Genomic DNA, 20,969 nt, shown 5'->3' with positions numbered 1-20,969 from the left:
TGAATTGTTGAAAGGCCCTGGAGGCTTGCTCATCCCAAAGAAAGGATTGACTTTTCTGCAGGAGTTTGGTAATAGGAGCCATAGTTTCAGCGGAATGAGAGATGAACCTCCTATAGAAATTGGCAAAACCTAAAAAATGTTGTACTTCCTTTAGAGAAGTCGGTTCTGGCCAATCATTCACTGCACTAACTTTATTTTGATCCATAGTAATGCCCTGTGGTGATAAACAATATCCCAAAAAATCAACTGTATTAGTATTAAAAATAAATTTTTCCAATTTAGCAAAAAGACAGTGTTCCTTCAGCTTAGCTAATACGGACCTGACATGTTGTGTGTGTTCTTCCTGATTTTTAGAATAGATAAGGATATTGTCAATATACACTATGACGCAGATATCAAGAAATTTGTGCAGAACCTCATTGATAAAGAATTGGAACGCTGCTGGGGTGTTGCACAATCCAAATGGCATCACTGTGTATTGGAATAAACCAAATTTGGTTTTAAAAGCTGTTTTCCATTCGTCATTCTCCTTAACTCGTACTAAATGGTAGGCACCGCGTAGGTCTAATTTGGTATAAATAGTGGAGTATCGCTACTGATCAAGAAGTTCTGGTATTAATGGTAATGGGCACTTATTTTTGATTGTTGCTTTATTGAGCCCCAAATAGTCGATGCAAGCGTGAAGAGGCCCATCCGGTTTGGTATAAAAAAAGTGGAGATGACACAGGAGATGTGGAATGACGAATGAAGCCTGATTGTAATAAGTCATCCAAATACGTTCGCAGGTATTTGGTTTCTTCTTCAGTGAGAGCATACACTCTCCTGTTTGGCAAAGGAGCTCCAGGGATTAGGTCTATACGACTATCATATGTCCAGTGTGGCGGTAAGACACTAGCCTTTACTGGATCAAAAACATCCTTAAAGTCCAAATATTCTGAGGGAATAGCTTCCTCTAATTGTGTAACTCAGGCACAATGTACACCTGTTGAATGTTCATGTCCAGCTTCTTGAATCCAGAGTTACCGTCCTGGATATCCTATTAATTTTTGGATTGTGAGTAGTGAGCCAGGGTACTCCTAGAATCAAACCAAAGTTTGTAATGTCTATTAAATCAAAAGCTATTACTTCCGTGTGACCGTTTTGGAACACCATAATAATAGGACCAGTTTGATGTGTGATTAAACCTGACGTTAGTTCTGATCCGTCAACTGCACATACTGACTCAGGACTGGGTTTCTGAACAATAGGGAGACCTAATTTCTTTGCCAAAGCTTTATCTACAAAATTGCCTACAGCACCGGAATAAAGAACTACTGGGAGGGAATGTCTTAACTGAGTGCTTACAATCAAAATTATCTGGATCAAGAAATGTTTGGGTATGTGTGGAACTGTATAAGCTGCAGAATTTGAGGTCTGTGTAGTATTTTTCCTCAAACAAGTGACCTCTGCCCTTGTTGAGCTTATTCGTTTTCCGAGTCCGAAGAATGTGTAATTACCGCATTAACCTTTTTTGGGTTCTTGGGTTTTATGGGACATTCTTTTGCGAAATGACATGCCTTTCCACAATACAGACATAGGTGGAGTTTTCTTCTTCTTTCTATCTCTTCTGAGGATAATGGACCTTTAAGGGTGTCTATTTGCATAGGTTCAGGATCTGGGAATTTACTATCTCCGTCCTTTTTCTCATGTTTTACAAAAGTCAACTGTGATTCTAATTTAGTTCTATCTCCTTTCCTCTCTTCTAATCTATGGTCTAATTGGACCACCAAATCTACAAAGTCAGAATAATCGTCAGGGAGATCCACTATGTGGGCCAGAGCGTCCTTCAACTCATCTCTCAATCCTTTATAAAAGAGAGAGACTCGCTTTTCTTCTGGCCACTGTGTTTCAGTCAATAAACAGTTAAAATTAGTAAAAAATGTTAATAAATCTTTATTCCCTTGCTTCAAATTTAGAAGTTTGTTGTCACTTGCCTGTGTGTTTGGCAAAGAGACGGGTCATCGTTCTCTTAAACTGAGCCCAATTATGGAGAATCGGGTCCATCCCTATTACATATGGTATGAACCAATTTGCAGCAGTTCCCCCCAAATACGATAAAACAAAGGCCACCTTAGTGGCATCTGTAGGAAACTGTTGTGGCTTGCAGATAAAGTGTAATTGACACTGATTCAGGAACACCTGTAATTTATTACTATCTCCATGAAAACGTTCCGGAACAGCCAAAGGCACCATACTTGGAACATTTACTGTTATTTCCATAGGAGAAGAACTTGTGGTGGGGTCTTTTGATCTAGCACCAGGTCCTAGAGAGTCTTTAAATTATGGAGTGAAGGTAGGTCCCCAAAGTGATTCATGAGGCTTATAACGTACCAGATCTAGTCTTAAAGCAGCATTTTCTATTTTTAATTTGTCTAACTCAGTTTGCATTCGCCGTAAAAGCACTGATACTCATTCATTGTGAAGTACATCCTCATTAAGAGCCTGCGCCATATCAGCGTGGTCTATTCCATCTGTTGCTTCCCCTGTATTCATCTTTCCAGCAGAACTATAAGTTGTTAGGCTTGTGCTTCTGTTATATCTCTTGCTCACCTGTACATCCAGACAGTTCTGCTGGAGAGAAGTGAAGAAAATTCATACCCACCCTTAAGTCTCTAATCTCCCAACAGTGAGTAGAAACAGCGTTCAAAGAAAAGAAACTCAAGGGAAGGGGGAAGTGGATAAAATAACAAAAGAGAGACAAACACGGCTCAACACTGCTTCGCTTGTGACGTTCACAGGTTCACTGGCAAGGTGGCCAGTTTGCTGTGTTATCTATTAAAGAAGAACAATAAAGAACATTACCTCACTATTCTTATTGGGTAGATAACATCACCTTCTTATCTAGACTAATAACACAGTATTATCAATTCAGTCATATTCTTTATACCTCTTGGAATTCTGTTTTTTTCCGTCACCAGAGAATTGCTTTTAAATAATAGGAGGTGATCTTCTATGAAAAGCTAGAGAAACAAATACACAAGTTACCCTTTACGAATAAAGGTTTGACATAGATATACTGGAAAACAAATGGCTCAACTCACTGTCGTTTTTCTAGAGATCCTATCTAATAAATATACTCCTTTTAGTCCGTGTTATAACATACACTCTAAAACTGTCAACACGCTCAATGTTCTGTTAGTCTCTGTTCACCTTTTGGCAACAAAATAGTAGTTTGAACATATAAGTATATGCAGAGTTCAAAATAGGGAAATGTCAATGAAGAGTCTTCAGGAATCTCAAATATGACTGTCTTTATTCGGCAGAAGTAATGTTTGTACCGTCCGCTTTGTTTGGGACTTGACGATCCTTCAATCCTTAATCAAACAGTAAATGCACTTACTTGCTTTGTGGTATGCTTTCCTCAATCTAACCTTGTTTTCCTTTTGTTCAGGTGGCTCCGTAAGGAATGGGGGACTGGACGTTGTAGATGGCCCGGAAGTGCTGGGGAAGAACTGCGGAAGCAGACCGGAAATCAGGGCAGCCACGGAAGACACCCGGAGCTCAAGAAGCCTCGGAAGACAAGAGCCGGGCCGCCGGAGTCCAGAGGCCGAAGCAGGATGCGGGGCACACAGGGAAGAAGGTGAGTCTGGAGGTGGGGTCCATGCACAAGATGATCAGGTAAAGGAGAATCCAAACGAGCACAAGCAAATGCGAGTGCTCCACTCTTTCTTTTATACCGGAGCAGCGGGTGGGGCTCACATGCGCTGCACGTTGTACCAAGAGCGATTATAACACGTGCAGCGCTTCATTAGGAATTCAGATAGCAAATATGAAACGTCTACAACGGTTCCTTCTCCATAGCCATGGGTGATACAAATAAGAAAACAACAAGCTTGGCTAAATGTAAACCCCCACCTTAACATGCAACATCCTGATACCACTGTACAATATACCTGCTGACATAACCCTAGCCTGGATTAATGTGTAAACAAAGGACATGCCCTCTGCACTAAAGAATTCCTTACAAAAGGTAATAAGGAATCTCCAATGTTATCCTTTCGAAGTGGTAGGACTCACAGTAGTTCAAATGAAGTTGGGAATTTTTCACTACCACGACATGTAAAACTTAAAAGTACATGTCCTACCTTTTAAATAGATTACACCCTGCCCTTTGGCCTACCCGCTCCCTACCTTAGAGGTGACGTGTAATAAAAGGTGAGCTTAAGGCTTGGCAAGAGGGTTTAATTGCAAGTTGACAGGGCAGTGTGACACCGCATTCAGGTTGCAATACTGCTGCTAGCCTGGGACAAGGTATATAGGGTTAATTAGGTGGGTGGCACAATAAGTTCTGCAGGCTCACCGGTAGCATTTAATTTACAGCCCTGTGTATATGGTATACCACTATACAAGGGACTTACAAGTAAATTAAGTATGCCAATCAGGTATTTTCCAATCAAACCATGTTTAGGGGAGTGAACACAAGCACTTCACTTTAGCACTGGTTAGCAAGACCTGGCTTTCCGAGTAGTCCCGCTAGTTGCGATGTTTGGATACACTCGCACCTGCTCAGCTCCTGGTTACCTAAGTGGGTTATAGCTCGCTCTACATAACATAACATGACATGACATAACGTAACATAACATATTCTGAAAGTGCAGAGAACCAAACCTTCTGTCTGCTTGACTGAATAAATGTGATAGCCACACTTGATATTCAACTTTCAAGCTCTCTTTGACCAAGGAAGTGAGTGCTACGCAGAGTAGCCTGAGGGCTGCTGCGCAACTAGAGCTGGTGTCTATTGCAAAATGTTTTCTGTTGCAATGGCCCCCACTTTTTGACTGACTTTTAATCAACTTTGACTGTAGAGTACTGGGTCCCTTCTGTCCAGGTTCCCAATACCGGTGCTCTATCCCCAAAACTGTACCACAATTGGCACTTCAGACCCCCCTCTAAGTCCCTACTAAATGGTACCCTGGTACGCAGGTTTTTGGGACTGAAGACGGTCCCCTTTCTAAAGTGTAAAGTATTTTTCCTGAAAAACGTACTTATCTTTTTGTGTTCATCTTGGTCTTAAACTAAAACTTGAAAGAAGCTTATTTTTCTAAAGTTGGTGTGGATCTTCTTTTTGAGTTGTGTGTCATTTATTAGTCAATGTTTGTACAACAAATGTCTTACACTCCTCTGTGCTAGGCCTAAGGCTGCTCACCCACACTACCAGTAATAGAGTACTTCCTGTTCATACCATATACAGCGCCAGCTTCCTACATTGGTGGTGCAGCGGTGGGGTACAAGGTTTGACATTTGTTGTACCGTTTGATTGAGAAGTGATTTCCCAAGAGAAAATCCAAAATGGCCTTTAGGCAAAATATTTTTCCAATTTTCCATTTTTCAAAATTTACTTAAACTAGTGTTAGGGCCTTGGTTAAGTCCCCCACGTTTTAGAAATTATAAGTCTGTAAAGTAGTTCGGCCCTTAGCAGTCCGTAGCATTTTTTGTATGTTTCTACTGATACGTTTCCAACTACTTTAAACTCCATGTCTGAAACACCAGGTACCTCCCCGGAGCTGAACCTGGCCCCTTATCCAGACCTGAGAGTGCCACAACTGAAAAAGCTGTGCAAGGCATGGAAACTTGCCATAGGTCCTAACGACGCAAAAGCCCATCTGCATCAGTTTCTGGAAGCGAATGACAGGCGCTGGCAAGTGAAACTTTCCGCAGTGGGGAAGAGGATGATGGAGAATCCATCACTACCTCTTCAGATATCAACACCACTGGAAGTGACCCCAGTAGTGTTCTAGAAGAGGAAGAGACTGATGACGCAGATCTTCAGAAATGTCTCCAAGAGGATAGCCTTAGAGGCTAAACTCCCGGCTATAGAAATGAAAGAGCTGAGATGGGCCTAGGGACCATCTCTGGTGGCAGTAAAATAATAAATAGTGAACAGGTAGAATACTTTGACTCTAAGATCCTCAAAGGGATTGTCCCTAAAATCTTTTAGGGTGATGATATCACTAACTGGTTCATTGCATTGAGAGAGCCTGTCTTGGCAGCCAGGTCCACAGGAAGCTGTGGAGTGCTATCCTGTGGGAAATGTTCTCAGGGAAGAGTAAAGAGAGACTCCTGACACTCAATGAGAAAGATGCTGCATCCTATGACCTCATGAAGGGTACCTTATTGAGGGCTTTGGATTCACCACTGAGAAGTATATGATCAGATTCAAGGGACTGGAAAAACCCAGAGCCAGACTGGTAGGTTTTGTAGATTACTCTAGATGTTCGTTAGAAGGCAACAATGTCCATGATTATGATGGGCTGTATAATGTGATAAATGAAAGAACATCTGTTAAGTAATTGTGTGCTGGAAGAATTGCATCAATATGTGGTGGACCTGAGGCCAGTCTCTCCCCAAAAGTTGGGGAAGAAGGCTGATCATTGGGTAAAAACCAGAGTGTCCAAGACTAGATGTGGTGGGGGTGACCAAAAGAAAGAAGCCAAAAAGACCCCTCCCCCCAGAAAACAGAGTAACACTCAAAAAGCTGTCCAGGAGGGTGGAATGAGAGACACCTCACAAAATAAAAATGGGTACCAAGGTAAGAACTGGGAACACAAGATGGCTTGGTGCCTTAAATGCAACAAGACCGGGCACCCTTTCAAGGACCCGTGCTGTCCTAAAAAACAAGCCCCTAGTGTAACTTCAGTGGTTGCCAATGTATCCTTTGAGGCTGGTACCTCAGATGATGAAGTTCTCCTAGCCTTTAGCTGGAAAGTGGGCCCAAAATGTGAGTTGGAGATTGAAGAAGGGAGTAGACACTTCCACTTCAACTTCAACTGGTGAATGGGATCCCAGCCAGTTCCCTGAGAGAAACGTGTGCCAGTCACAATGTTGTGAATGACAGGTTGGTTTTCTCAAACCAGTATATCCCAGGTGAGACATAGAGTAAGTGTCATCCTAAGGGAGGTCACTGTTAGGCCTGTGTCTCTAGTGCCCCTAGAAATAGCTTGGTCCATTAATTGGAAAAGGTGGTTGTCAGCCAGGACCGCCCCATTCACTGTCTCCTTGGAAATGACCACCCAGCGATTTGTCTGAGCCAAAGTGAGTTACTAGTACAGTGCCAGGCCTCACCCAAGGAATCTGGGGAGTGGAGCCAGCAGCTAGTGCAGAAAAGCCCCAAAAGGAGAAGCCAAAAAGAAGAAGTTTAGGAAAGGTGGGCAACTGTTAGGCACAGTTCCAGTGAGCCACGGAGATTCTACACCAGTAGAGGAGAACTCCAAAGTTGGCACTTATGAAGCTTTACCTGGCTCACAAGCAGGCCCGACTAGTCAGGCAGCTGTTCAGACCTTTTTGATGGCTCCTCAGCTGACATAAGAGATTGGAAGTATGGTGCTCACTACCAGAAATCGTGACCCCCCACTCCCAAGCAGCAGAAAGGCAACCTGAACCCAAAGCAGCCTGCATGTTAGCTCACCTATTAGTGAAGAGCAAAAGGTGTGGTTCTGGGCACTGACAGCTGTCAGTGGCCTCTGCTGAGTGTTAGCCTTTATGGCTGCACTGTCCTTGGCCTGGGGGCCTGACCCCACGTCAAATAGCAAGTTAGGACCCCTGACCGTGTTGGCCATGGTGGGATTGATCAAGTAGTGGGTGACCACTGAGTAAGCTAGGTAACAGCAAGCCTGTGCACACATCAATATTATCTGTAACTCAAATCTCTATATCGTGTCTGGTCACCAAGTAAATGTACCCTAACACATGAATCCAGTGACAACAAAGATGGATAATCTAAAGTTTTATTTTTCTTTCTTTTATTACAGAATGATTCGCACTTACTGGGAATTCCTCGTTCATGGGAAATAATTGCAATCGTCAATCCGTATCACGAACGGTGTTCAGGGGTTATCCATCACCTGTGGCACCGTCCTACGTGGCATAAGAAAACCAATACAAACACTCTATGTTGGCGCCACTACCTGCCACACCTGATTAAACCCTTTCCTTTCATATTTTGGGTAAGCTGGGTGTTGTTGGCCTGGCTAAGCTTGAATTTGCAGAGATGGACACCTCTGATCTCAAACAAAAAAACTTGGGTAAAGACATTTAAGAGTTTAAAAAGTGGCATTGTAAGTTAGGTCTTGAAACTGTTGAGGTAGGTTAGCTCCCCAAAGGGGCAGGCCTGTACAGGAGGATGCAAGGCATAGTAGGCCCTGCAACATTAAAAAAACGTTCACTACTCTTCCTAGCATGATAGACTAGTTAGACTCTCCCAAGTTGGGCTAGTCTCCTACGAAAGTAGGTTTCTGTTGTAGTACCCCAACACACTTTTTGACGGCTTTTGATGCAACTTTGACTGTAGAGTTCTGGGTCCCTGCTGTCCAAGTTCTTAGAACCAGGGTTCTTTCACAAAAACTGTACCACAATTGTTACTTTAGACCCCCTGTAAACCCTAGTAAATCATACCCTGGTACCTAGGGCATTGGGGCTGAAAAGAGCCTCTCCAAGGCCATGCAAACTTTCACTGCAGCCTGCATATGCCTTGGAGCAGAGAGAAACAAAAAAGTTGACATGACACACTGCTTGTGTGCCTTGCCAACTAGCACTGCCTGTGTGCCATGCCAAGCAGCATTGCCTAAGTCATAGTCACCCCTCTAACACGCCTTACAAGCCCTAAGGCAGAGTGCATTATATCCCAGGTGTGGACATATCCCGGTACCAAACAACTCTACTCAATAAAATCACACTGAAGCCAGTGTTGGATTTATTGAAGCAGGTACTCAGAGGTGTCCCCTGAAAACCTATCTACCCTGGGGTGGTCTCTGACTGTCTTTAGGCAACCTGCCACCACCAGACATGTTTCTGGACCCCTGAGTCGAGAACTCCTGCTCTCTGATGGCACAAAAAGCACATCCTGGGCAGAGGTGTCAGACCCCGTCCCCCCAGGATGGGCCCACTGCTCAAGAGCAAAGCTTCAAAGGCCTTCCTGCTTTTGTAATGCGACCCCCAGTGTTGGACTTGGCCCTTTTGGCAGGTTCACCCCTGAACTTTTTGCCTTGACCTCTGACCTTATACTAGTGATTTATGGCTTCTGCGCACTTTAGCACTGTGGCCCAGTGTAAAGTGCGTGCGCTCTCTGAGTGCATGTGGTGAGATTGGCCAACCCTCCCATAGGAATGCATGGGGGATATGAGTGTCCATAGTAATTCCTGATGAGAATGGAGTGCAGGGGCGAGTTTGGTATGTGCGAACTCGTAAGATTAAATGCTGCACGATGATGTGCGCAGATTTATTGTGACTAGTGGAGAAGTGCCACTTTTAGAAGTTGGCATTTCTGTGTCCAGTGAATGTGAATTGACTGTCTGGCTTGTGATTGGCAGGAGCTGGCTGGTGTGCTTGGCTCCAGGAGCCAGGATGGGTCTTCCTGGTGGTAAATAGGGAGATCTGCATGTAGATGGGAGGGAGGAGTTTTACCAGGGACCTGAATAGGGATGTGCCTTCCCTCCACAATGCTGGCTCCACCTCCTGTGGTGCGTTTGAGGTCCCTGGCTTGTCTTGTGAATAGAGAGGGGAGCTGAGCAAAACAAAGTGTTCCTGAACCAGTTGTATCTGGTTCTCGCCTTGCCTGCACCTTTGAGAACAAAGTATTCAACTGTACAATAAGGGGCTGTGACCCCATGAAAATGTTCTTGTTCTTGTTTTGCTACTTGAATCTACCAGGGGTGTGCTGCTGCTGGGGCCCAGGGGAAGGCTTGTCTCCCTGGGCCCTGCCCTGCCCCTGGATACCTGGAGGACTTTCTGAACCTTTGGACCTGTTGCTCTTTACTTTTGCTTTAGCCAAGGTTTGCTACAGCCTTCCAGCACCCGAGGAGCGATTTATTCTGCTTGTGAAACTTCCCCCTGTGAGGGTGAGCCTGGGCTGAGCAGCATGGCACTGCAGCCCTTGCAGAGGGAATCTCCATCATAGGGATCCCCCCTGCTTGTGGGCTTTCTGCGGGTGCCCACCCTGCTTATTTTCGATATATTTTACTAGCGGATGCCCACTCCGCTTATGGCCGCTTTTGACTCTATCTGGGAGCAGATGTTTACCCCATTGGGTATTGCTGATTAAGAGGGAGCCTACCCCTCGTATCCCCGCCGCGGCCCAAGCTGCTAGAGAATTCTCTTCTGGGCCGCTGCCCAGCGCGACCCGAAGGCAGGCGAGGGGGTGGAATGGAAACCCCGCGAGTGGAGATTTGCAGTGCGGAGAGGACAGGAGCCCACCCCGCCTTTGCAAGTTCCAGTAAAGTTAAGTCCTGGGTACCAGAAGGGGGCCCGGGTGAAGGCTGCCGACATCAGCGAGGCTCTCAGGAGTGAGAGCCCCTTCTTTGCAGCGGGCCGCTCCTAAAGGGGGCACATTTGCTTCAAGGGTCCTGAGTGGCCCCACCAGTGGGCACGTTCTGTTTTCAAGTGCCAGTGCGCTCTACAGCATATTGGGGGCATAATTGTTGTCCTGAGCCCGTGGCTCCCACATTTTGGGGCACGTTTATTTGGTTAAAGAGCCTGTGTGGCTCTAGCTTGGCCCTAATCTATTTAAAGTCCCTGTGAAGGGCTTGGGGCCTCATTTATTCCATGCTTTTTGGCGCACTATTTCTAGAGCCCAGGTGGCTCTAACGTGTGGCGCATTTGTTCTAAAGGGCCAGTGAGGGACCATGCCCCATCCTATCTTTTATAGCTGCCCAGCAAGTAGTGGGCAGCTGCACCATTTAGGCGCAATTCTCCAGAGAGTCCCTGAGAGGGACAGAAGTGGCACAGAGGTGCCAGGCCTTCCACAGCTGCGCAGCACTTAGTGCCAGGTGCATCGTTTAGGCCTCCCAGTTATTGTTCTCTGCTGCCCAGCAAGTAGTGGGCAGCTGCAACGTTTAGTTTTGCGCAGTGGTGCACCCTTGACCTTCGCTGCCTAGGCAGCAGCCCTGACTTTGTGGATATAGCGCATTTGAGCCCCTTTCTGGGATGGCCAGTTGGCCAGGGGTGATGGTTACATTTATAGGGCGCCAGGCCCTAAAATGATTTATGTGCTAATGCTTTTGGTGCTAGGAAATGTATTGTGTATAGTATGTTTTGCGCACGCTATGTTATACCTTTAAAACTGTGGTATATGATCATGAGGTTAGTTGGCATATTATGGTTTATGCTAGTGAGATTATGTTCTCTGTGATTTACGCCCCTAATGTGAGTTATACTTAGGAGGTTAAGGCCTAATGTATTTAGACTTGTGTGATACTGTGCAGAATGTAGTTTATGTCACAGACACAAAGTACAGTGATTACCAGTGTTACTGGTTGTACGTTTTATAAACTATTTTACTTTTACCAAGTTCGCTTTGTGGTAAGGTAAGGTAAGGCAAATTTTATTGCACAGTTAATTAAAACTCACGATTTAAAATACACAGCATTAAAAGAGATATATGTCAAAGATAAAAATGAATTATCAGAGGTTAAAATTATGTAAATTTGTGTTAACAGTTTGCTTTTTGTTATTGTTCATTAGAGCTACATACCTGAGATTATGCTCAAAGGCACTGTCTTTCTGTTACTCAGTTTCCTCGTTTTGTTTTTCCTTGATTCTCTCCGTCACTGCGTGAAGGAATTTTGTAAGTCTGCAGTTTAGTTGGATCTCCTGCGGGTTGAAGCATAATTTAACTGCCTGTCTGCAGGATCTAATGCCCTTCTGGATCCATAGTACACGTAGTAAGGATCTCCTTATGTCCGTTAAGCTTGGGCAGAGACGACAAGTTTGATCTTCCTGATTCCTTTTCCATGGGGCCAGATGAGGGAGAATTGGTAGTATGCCGAGTCGCAGCTTTAGAAATTTTTCCTTGATCTTCTGTTTTACTCCGTGGTCTAGGTACGCTTGAGGCTTTGATGTTTTGTAGTCGTTTAGGACTGTCCATCCGTGAGCCCTTTTTGATAGAGTTTCCTTATCTTCTAGTAGCGATATTGTTTTTGTTACTTTCGTTACTAACTTTTTGAAGCGTTTATAATCTACCGGGGTGTCCCAGAGGTCAGTCAGTTCGAGTCTTTCTAGTGATTCCGTCAGATACTTTCTTGCATATGATCGTGCTCGACGCTGCAACTCAATCCAGAGGTGGGCATTTAAGGCACCTTGCTCTGCATTTCTAATCTTATGCCAGCATTTTATGAAGCTGCCCCTACTTTCCACTGTCTGTTTTTGAACCCCGAACTCCAGGCGGATTTGGGCAGGAGATACATAGCTGGGTAGATGGATCTGTAGGTTTTACTGATCACTTTTTTGAGGGTCGATGCGTCTTTTCCAAGAGTTGATTCGCTCCCATATGTCAGCGTCGGTTGAAGGTGAGCTCTCAGTACTTGTAGAAATGGGTCAAGCGTACAGTCTGGCAGTTTTTGCTTCAGAGGCTTCATCGCCAGATAACTCATGGTGCCTTTTCGATGTAGCATCTCTAATTGGCGTTTAAACAAGCCTCTGCTGTCTACTAAGACCCCCAGGTACTTGTAGCATGTTGCATGGTCCAGTTTGTGTCCGTCCAAGTACCAGCTATTTTTCCTGGCCTTCTTGTAGTTCATGGCCATAGTTCTTGTTTTCTTTAAGTTAAAAGTTAGTCCGTTGCGCTATGAAAATGAGCTGGTAGTGTTTAGAAGGTGCTGGAGGCTGGTTGGAGTACGACTTATTAGGACAAGGTCATCGGCATAGAGGAGATTGGACAGCGTGATGTCTCTAAGCCGCGGGGCATGCGATTTGATGCTGTCCAGTTCCCTTGGTAGGTCTGCGAGGAAAAGATTAAACAAAGTAGGGGCTAGGACGCACCCTTGTTTCAGGCCTTTAAAGGTGTTGATTCCCCTAGAGAGGTGCGTCCCGTCACCCAGCTTAATATTGACCCAGGTGTTAGTGTGAAGTAGGATCAGCTGCTTCAAGAGGGGTTGTGGAATCCCCAATTTGTCAAGCTTACGCCATAGTTTGCCCCGGTCCACATGGTCGAAGGCGGAGCTGTAATCTATAAAACATAAGAACAGCGAGTTCTTTCCTACTTTGGCTGCGTCTGTCAGCAGAGTTAGGGACATGACGTTGGCGGTGGTTCCTTGTCCTCTGCAGAATCCTGTTTGGTTTGCCGGGATTATATGCTTTGACGCTGCCCAAGATGTCAGTTCGTCCAATAAAATACCAGCATAGTACTTTGCCTCTATGTCTAGTAGGGCAATCAGCCGGTAGTTGCAAGGATTGCTCCTGTCTCCCTGCTTATAAATTGGGCTTATAATCGATTCTTTCCAGGATTCCGGGCAGGTTTCTTATTCCTGTGTGCACCTAAAGAGTGGTACTAATGTGTTGCTCCAGAATTCGGTGTCATATATAAATATTATCGATGGTATCCCGTTTGGGCCTGGAGCTCCTTCCGTTTTCCCCTTCTTTATTTGAGTTTTTATCCGATCCGCTGTTATATTGATTTTATTTTCCTTGCTTGTTGTTATTTTGCTATTGGTCGTTGCTCCGTCAGTCTTCTTTTGGTCGTGTTTTTCCATTATGCTTTTCATGGGATTTCTGGGCCATTTTCCTACTTTTCCTGTTTTGTTGTCCTTCTTGTTGTTCTCTGTGTCCTGAGTTGTCTGGTCTATGAGGTTGCCTTCATCAGTTTGGTTAAAATGATTATGCAAGTAGTCAGCCCAAGCTGCCTCTTATATGTATGAGCTTATTCCGTGGTGCCCTGCCCGCTGTAAGCTGTGAATTGTTTGCCAAAATTTGGCACTGTTCTTTAGTTTCAAGTTGTGCTTTATTTTTGCCTAGAGTTCGTGATTTGCGTGTCTTTTGGTTTCCCAGATTGCCTTTTTTAATCTTGCTTTTAAACCGCGTAGGGCGTCTTGCAGAGGCTCTTTTTTTTTTAAGCTTTATTTTGTTTATTTCCGTTAGGGAGAACAAAAGAAGAAAACAGCGACAATCCCGCACATCATCCCTCACAGGGGGCATAAGTAGAGGCATACAGCAATGGTGTCGAGTCCTAGAGAGCTACCACCAATCAGTTCAGAAGGGCAGTGCTGTAGAGCAATAGAACAGTGCAGGTGCTGGATCGCGGTTCCAGGTATCTACCTTGGTGGAAAGTTCTGCAAGGGTGGAATAGCAGTATTTATACACACAAGTTATTGTATAGGGTTCTAAAAAGCCTCAGTCATCTGTGAGGGTGCCTCAAAAGTTAAACTAACAAAATACATTACCCCCCCCAACCCTCCCGCCCTCCCCTAGTGGTGGTGACAACAACATACATCACTCATCCATTCTAGCTCCTCTATTAGACCCGAAATAGGTGGAGCGCTCGCACTGAGGATGGGCAGACTGCAGATGGTAAACCTTTAGAAAGAAAGCGGACCAGGGGACCCCAACGAAACTGAACATTTTTGAAGTTGCCCAGGATGATGTCTGCTACTCGTTCCATGCTCAGCGATTTCCATGACCTTGCGTGCCAAAGAGAGATCGCTGGGGCCTCCGGTTTTTTCCAGGATGCTGCTAGAGTGAGTTTGGCAGCCCTGAGACATAGCCACAAGATTTGTTTGTCCGGACGCGTCTGATGTTCGAGAATGGGGTTTCTAAGACCCAGTAGTACTTGGGCTATCGAGTCCGCCACCGGGTAGCCGAGGATCTCTTTGATATGGGATAGAATCTCTTCCCAGTATGGGCGGATGATCGGGCAGTCTCACCAAATGTGGCGGAAATCCCCAAGCAGACCACAGCCCCTCCAGCATCTATCAGAAGAGGCTGGGAAAATGCGGTGGAGCCTGGCTGGGTACCAGTACCAGTCCATGAGCGTCTTAAGGTGGGCTTCCCTTAAGTCCAGCTAATGATTATGCTCAGCAATGTCTTGCCATAGGGCCGACCATTCCCCGTCTGAAATGTCCCGTCCCAAGAGTTCCTCCCATTGCCCCATATAGCGGGGACGAGGCGACACTGCCGAGGTAAGCAGTAGATTATAAAGAAAGGAAATAACACCCTTCATGGTGGTGGTCCGAAGGATGAAGGCCTCAAAGGGCGAGGGAGGCCTCGTAGCTGCGTTGATGACCCCAGGCGACGTGGCCCAGTGGAGCAGCTGGGTGTGATGGAATCGCTCCGACAGTGGGACTCCATAGTCCCTTGTACAGTTAGCAAAAGTAAGTGAAGTATAGCCGTGAAAGAGGTGGGTTAAGGCCCTACAGCCCCCTTCCCTCCACACTGTGAAAGGGCCCTCCTGCAGCGTCGGAGGAAAGGCCGGGTTAAAGTGGATAGGCGTGAAAGGGGAAGGGAAAGTAGTCCAACGGTCATCATTAGCCCCTTCGACGCTTGTGACAAGGTCAACTCGTCATGGGTTTTACCTGCCCTGTGCTTATGACGAGTTGACCTTGTCACAAATAATGGACTTTTCAAAAATCCAGCGCACAGAGGGGAATATACGATAGCATCAATGTGGTTAGACAATGTGTCCCAGACCTTTAGGGTGGTGCCGGTGGGGGTACTAATGTAAGCGTTCTTGGGTCTATCTTTCTTGGGTTTCCAAGCCAGGTCCCAGATTGATCTCCCCGCGACACTTCTGTCCATATGTAGCTAATGTTTTTCGGAGTATTGTTGGGACCATTCCATTCCACCAATACCCGTAATTGTGCAGCTTTGTTGTATAAATGCATATCGGGAAGGCCCACACCTCCCTCCCCTTGCGGCCGTCGCAAAGTAGCAAAGAGAACCGCGCTCGTCCCCCCTGCCAGACGAAACGGAGCATCTGGGTTTTAAGGCGTCGGAAGAAATCGACATCCAGTGGGATAGGTAGCGCCTGAAATAGGTACAGGAATTTGGGGAGGAGGACCATTTTAATAGCGTGGATTCTACCCAGCCACGATATATATTTCGGCTTCCAGCGGTCCAAATCCGCCCGGGTCTCTGTCAGCAACGGAGGGAAGTTCGCAGAATACAGGTTCCCCACGAGGGTGTCAATCGGACCCCCAGGTACAAGATGGAGTTAGGGGGCCCAGGATAGTGGAGTGAGAGGCCGCACCCGCTCCACTTCCGCCGGCGAAAACGTAAGATTGAGAACATAAGATTTATCGTAATTGACCTTGAAGCCGGCCACCTCCTCGAAGCGCAATAACACCCTCTGGACGTGTGGCAGAGAGTGAGCCGGGTCCATAAGAGATAAAAGAACATCGTCAGCAAAGAGGGTGATCTTGTGCTGCTCCCCGGTAAAGGGGAGACCCCGTATTTCCTCGTGTTCCCGCACCGCCAGCGCCAATGGTTCAATGCTCAGGGCGAAGAGCAGAAGGGAAAGGGGACAGCCCTGTCTGGTGCCGCGGGAATGTGAGAAAAACGCTGATAGGTGGCCATTTACCGCCACTCTAGAGTGGGGGTTGCTGTAGTTCGCTTTCACCATCGAGAGGAACTTAGCCGTGAAGCCGGAGGCAGCTAAAGTGTGGAACAGGAAGCCCCAGTCCACGCGGTCGAAAGCCTTTTCCGCATCAAGGCCCACCAGTACCGCCGGTATCCGGAATCTATTAGCCTTCTCTATCAAATAGATGACCCGTCTCGTATTATCATGGGTCTGACGGCCCTTAATGAATCCAGATTGGTCCGGATGTATGAGCGCCGGCATTAGATCTTCGAGCCTACTTGCAATGATAGAGGAGTACAACTTGGCCTCAATGTTGAGGAGGGCTATGGGACGATACGAAGAGCATTTAGTGTGGTCCTTCCCTGAATTCGGTATAATCGAGATCACGGCCTCAGCCATTGACCCCGACGTTACCCCGGACTCAGCTATATCATTAAAAAGGGAGACCAGAAAGTCGCACACTTCGGTCGCGTACGTCTGGTAAAAAAGGGCGGTATAGCCATCCGATCCTGGTGCTTTATGAGGCTTCAGGTTCTTGATGGCATCTAGCACTTCAGCCCTAGTGAACGGGGCAGTGAGTAGTTCGTTCCACTCTTTAGAGACCTGGGGAATGGGTAGGTCACATAGATAACCCCGCTGGTCCTCGGGGTTGAGGGTTTCCCCTGCATAGAGCTCGGCATAGAAGCGGCCAAAGAGATTGGCCTTAACCTCGTCCTGGTGTGCAGAGCCCCCATCGTGTCCTGGATACCTCCTATGTAATCCCTTTCCCTCTTGTCCCGAAGCTGCCAAGACAGGTGTCTCCCCACCTTGTTCCCCTGGGAGTAAGAGAGGTGCCGTAGTCTCAACAAGGTGAATTCTGCTCTATTGTTGTAATGGGCCCTCTCAGTTTCCCCCTAACCGCCGTCAAGGGACGAAGGGTCAATCTGGAAGGGTTCAGTTTGTGCGCTTGCTCAAGAGCAGCAAGTTCAACTTCCAGCTCCTCTCGTTCCTTTCGCCGCATTTTATTGAGGCTAGCATTGAGAGCCAGGCAAGTGCCCCTTATCGACGCCTTAAAGGCGTCCCAGGTGGTGGATATCAAGGTGTCGGACACAGGATTGAGAGTAAAAAATTCCCGAATAGCCTTCCTTAGTTCCTTACACGAAGTCTCATCCCTGACTAGCGCGGCTGGGAAGTACCACTTGCGTTGTCCGTCGCCTTTCGCAGACCAGTGCAGCCCGAGCACAAGGAGGCTATGATCAGAGACATACAGCGGGAATATACTAGAGTCTCGGACATCACCTCTGAGGGCTTGACTCATGAAAATGTGGTCTAGGCGAGAGTAGGAGTGGTGGACATGGGAAAAGAAGGTGTAGTCCCGGGACAGGGGGTGCAGGGAACGCCACCCATCGACCAAGCCCAACTCACCCAGAAGCCGCTGCGTCTCTGCAGAGAACAAGCTAGCATCAGCCCTCTGGGTACGAGAGCCATCCATCTCTCTATCCCACACTAAATTAAAGTCTCCCAATAAAAACAGGTGGCCCTCAACAAAGTCTTCCACCTTTTGCAGCAGATCCTGAATAAAGCTATTCTGTCCCGCATTGGGGGCGTACACTACTACAAAGATGCACAGTCTTCCGTGCACTAGACCCTTGACCATCAGCCAGCGGCCCTCCTTATCGCCGCGTACCCCCATAGGGTGAAAGTGAAGGGTCGCACGAAAGAGAAGAGCCACCCCCTGTGTTTCGTGGAGACAGATGATCTATAAATGAGGGGGAATTGCCTGTGCAGGAGGCGGAGCTCATCCTTGCGTGCCAAGTGGGTCTCCTGGAGGCCTACAACATCGAGCTGATGATCATTCACATATTTCCATACCTTCTGACGTTTTTGTGGGGAATTCAGGCCTTTCACATTCCACGTTCCAATACTAAGAGGCATTACTAAGTAATGACTCCCCCCGCTACCTTCACACCATATTGCCCCTCCCACCCAGAGCTGCCACTGGGCGACCGGAGCTGATGTGCTACAACAAGGACATTCACAAAAGCCCAGTGGTAGGAAGACACAATACAACCCGCCTCCCTGCACGCACCCAATGTACCAGGACCCCCCTCCAAGCAGCCACAAACTTCATCCCACCCCCCTGTTCTCCGGCGCAACAGGGGCCCCCGCAAATAGCCTCCCCAAGGCCACACAGTTGTAGAGGAAACCCCTAGGACCCCAGGGGTCAAACCCACACTTTCCGAATACACATCACTCCCACCCCATAAATCAAGTGTTGCAGCAAGCCAAACAACCCCGTCACTACCACTACCCCCCCTGAACCCTCCCCTCCCACAGCCCACAACAACTCCCCTTGAATCCCCCCTCCAAAGAACTGTGAGGTCCGTTCCCAAACCAGCAGAACCGTAAGAAGCAGCAAGAAGAAAAAGAAATCAAGAAAGAAACCCAATAGCACAAAAAGTTCAACAGTGAGGGTGGAGACAGGCGCCTCCAGAGAGCAGGGTCCGAGGTAACAGATATTGTTCCTCACGTCCTCCGTACTGGGGCGTCTTCCCATAAAGTACATAGTTACCCATGGTACCTGCATGGAGGAAGAGGGGGGGTCCCTCCAACGCCAACCAACCTTCCTTCAGATCAAGCAGCGGATGAGCTGTCCTGCGATGGAGACACCGTCACGGTCGTCACAGAGGCCACAGCACCGTTCCTCTCCCGCTAGCTAGCCGTAGGATCCGGTCTACTCTGTGTCGCTGGTCGCCCCACTCTGTGCCAGGACGGAGAGCGCCGTCGCCGTCGGGAAGGTGAGTGCCCGCCTCTAGAAGAAGGAGCATTGTCGTCCAAGCCAAGAAGGTCCTTGGCAGCTTGCAGGGATGTAAGTTGGACTAGCCTATTTTGCCACCGGAAGATAAGGCAAAAGGGATGTCCCCAAGAGTATGCCACATTTTGGTCTCGCAGGAAGGACGTGACAGGCTTGAAGTCACGCCTCTTCTGTAACATCGAAGCCGCCAGATCCTGAAAGAGTTGGGGACGATGGTCCCGAAATTGCAAGTCCGTAATACCCCTTGCCTTTCGAAGAATGCGTTCCTTAAGTTGAAAGTCATGGATACAGACCAGGATATCAGGAGGAGGAGATCCCGTACCTCTCGTAAGGCCCACTCTATGGACCCTGTCCATTCTGATCTTGTGCAAGTCGTCCTCCCCAGTATTTGCAGGAAGAGGGCCTCCACATAGCCCCGCAAGTCACCTGCCTCTCCATCCCAGGGCACAGCACGAATGCGGATGTTGTTCCGCCGGGACCGATTTTCTAGGTCCTCAGCATGGGCCTGCAGGTCAAGGTTCTGTTCCGTTAGGCGAAGTACATCCTGCTGAAGTTGATGCACGTCTCCTGCCAGCCCCAAGTCGTGCTCCTCCAGTGTCGCCACCCTTTCGCCAACACTATCCGCACAACGCCCAAAAGTGGTTCACGGAAGACCTCAAAGCCCGGAAGTTGGGCCTCAGGCAGGCCGAGCGCCAGTGGCGACGTGGTTATGCCCCTGACATGAAACTACGCTTCACTATCCTGCTCAAAGATTATAAATTAGCGGTTCTGCAAGCTAAAACCACTTACTTTTCAAACAAGATCGCCAACTCTGCCACCAAAACCAAAGACATATTTTCTATTGTGGAGGAGCTGTCAAACCCAGATAGGATCACCCCTAAACCTCTCCCCTCCCGGGCACTCTGTGACTCCCTAAATCTTTTTTTCGTGGAGAAGATAGCCAACATCAAAAACAGTATTTTATCTTCAGCCCCACCTCACCCCCTTGAGTCCGATCCCACCCTGCCTTCCCCCAACCTTAGGCAGTTGACCCAGATCCCTCTAATTTCGGAGACAGAGCTCCACGCCCTCCTTAGGAAGGTTGCCTCTGGATCCCCCACTGACTGTTGCCCTCCCTTGGTCCTCCGTGAGGCCTTCACAGCCTGTCCTTCCCCCCCTCTGGCACTGTTGAACAATTCTCTATCCTCTGGCACTGTTCCCGGGTCATTTAAATGCGCCGAGGTCATGCCCATCCTTAAAAAACCCACAGCAGACCCTACGATTATGAGCAACTTCCGCCCCATTTCCCTCCTCCCCTACCTCAGCAAAGTCCTTGAGTCCCATGTGACTAATACCCTGAGTACCTTTATCGAGGACTCTCATTTCCTCGACTCCCAACAGGCTGGCTTTAGACCCAATCACTCTACTGAATCTGTCATACTTTCAGTCATGGAGGAACTGCGGAGAGGAGCGGACTCTAACATCCGCCAGTCTCTGGTGCTCCTGGATCTGTCGGCCACCTTTGACACGGTCGACCATGACATTCTGGTCGGCCGTGTCGGAGAGGCCGGCATCCAGGGTTCTGCCCTAGCCTGGGTCCGCTCCTTCTTGAGCAACTGCCGCCAGGCGGTTCGGCTCTCTCAGTTTTCTGCGGACGAGGTCGAGCTAACTTGCGGCGTCATGCAGGGCTCCTCCTTATCCCCTCTTCTTTTTAATTTATACCTCACCCCCCTTATTCGTTCTTTTCGAGGCAGCTGTGTCACCGCGTTTAATTACGCAGATGACATTCAGCTGGTCTTCGACATCAACTCTACGGACCAATCCATCGACAATTTTCAAACTACTCTTTGTCACAGCAGCGACTGGATGGGGGCGAAT

The 20,969-nt window shown here is 47.5% G+C and overlaps 1 protein-coding gene across 1 annotated transcript in view; it reads left to right on the top strand.

Moving 5' to 3' along the window:
* The window catches only part of LOC147693218 (NACHT, LRR and PYD domains-containing protein 3-like), a 1,290,712-nt gene that overhangs the window by 23,861 nt on the left and 1,245,882 nt on the right, over positions 1–20,969 (top strand). Inside the window, exon 5 of the mRNA XM_086933611.1 lies at positions 3,431–3,619. Within this exon, the coding sequence (XP_086789737.1) occupies positions 3,431–3,619 (189 nt within the window). The remainder of the gene's footprint in view (positions 1–3,430; positions 3,620–20,969) is intronic.

Source organism: Lissotriton vulgaris, chromosome 8, assembly GCF_964263255.1.
Source record: "Lissotriton vulgaris chromosome 8, aLisVul1.2, whole genome shotgun sequence".
Taxonomy (NCBI): domain Eukaryota; kingdom Metazoa; phylum Chordata; class Amphibia; order Caudata; family Salamandridae; genus Lissotriton; species Lissotriton vulgaris.
Note: the sequence above shows the minus strand (reverse complement) of the source record. Positions and strands in the feature narration are given on the sequence as shown.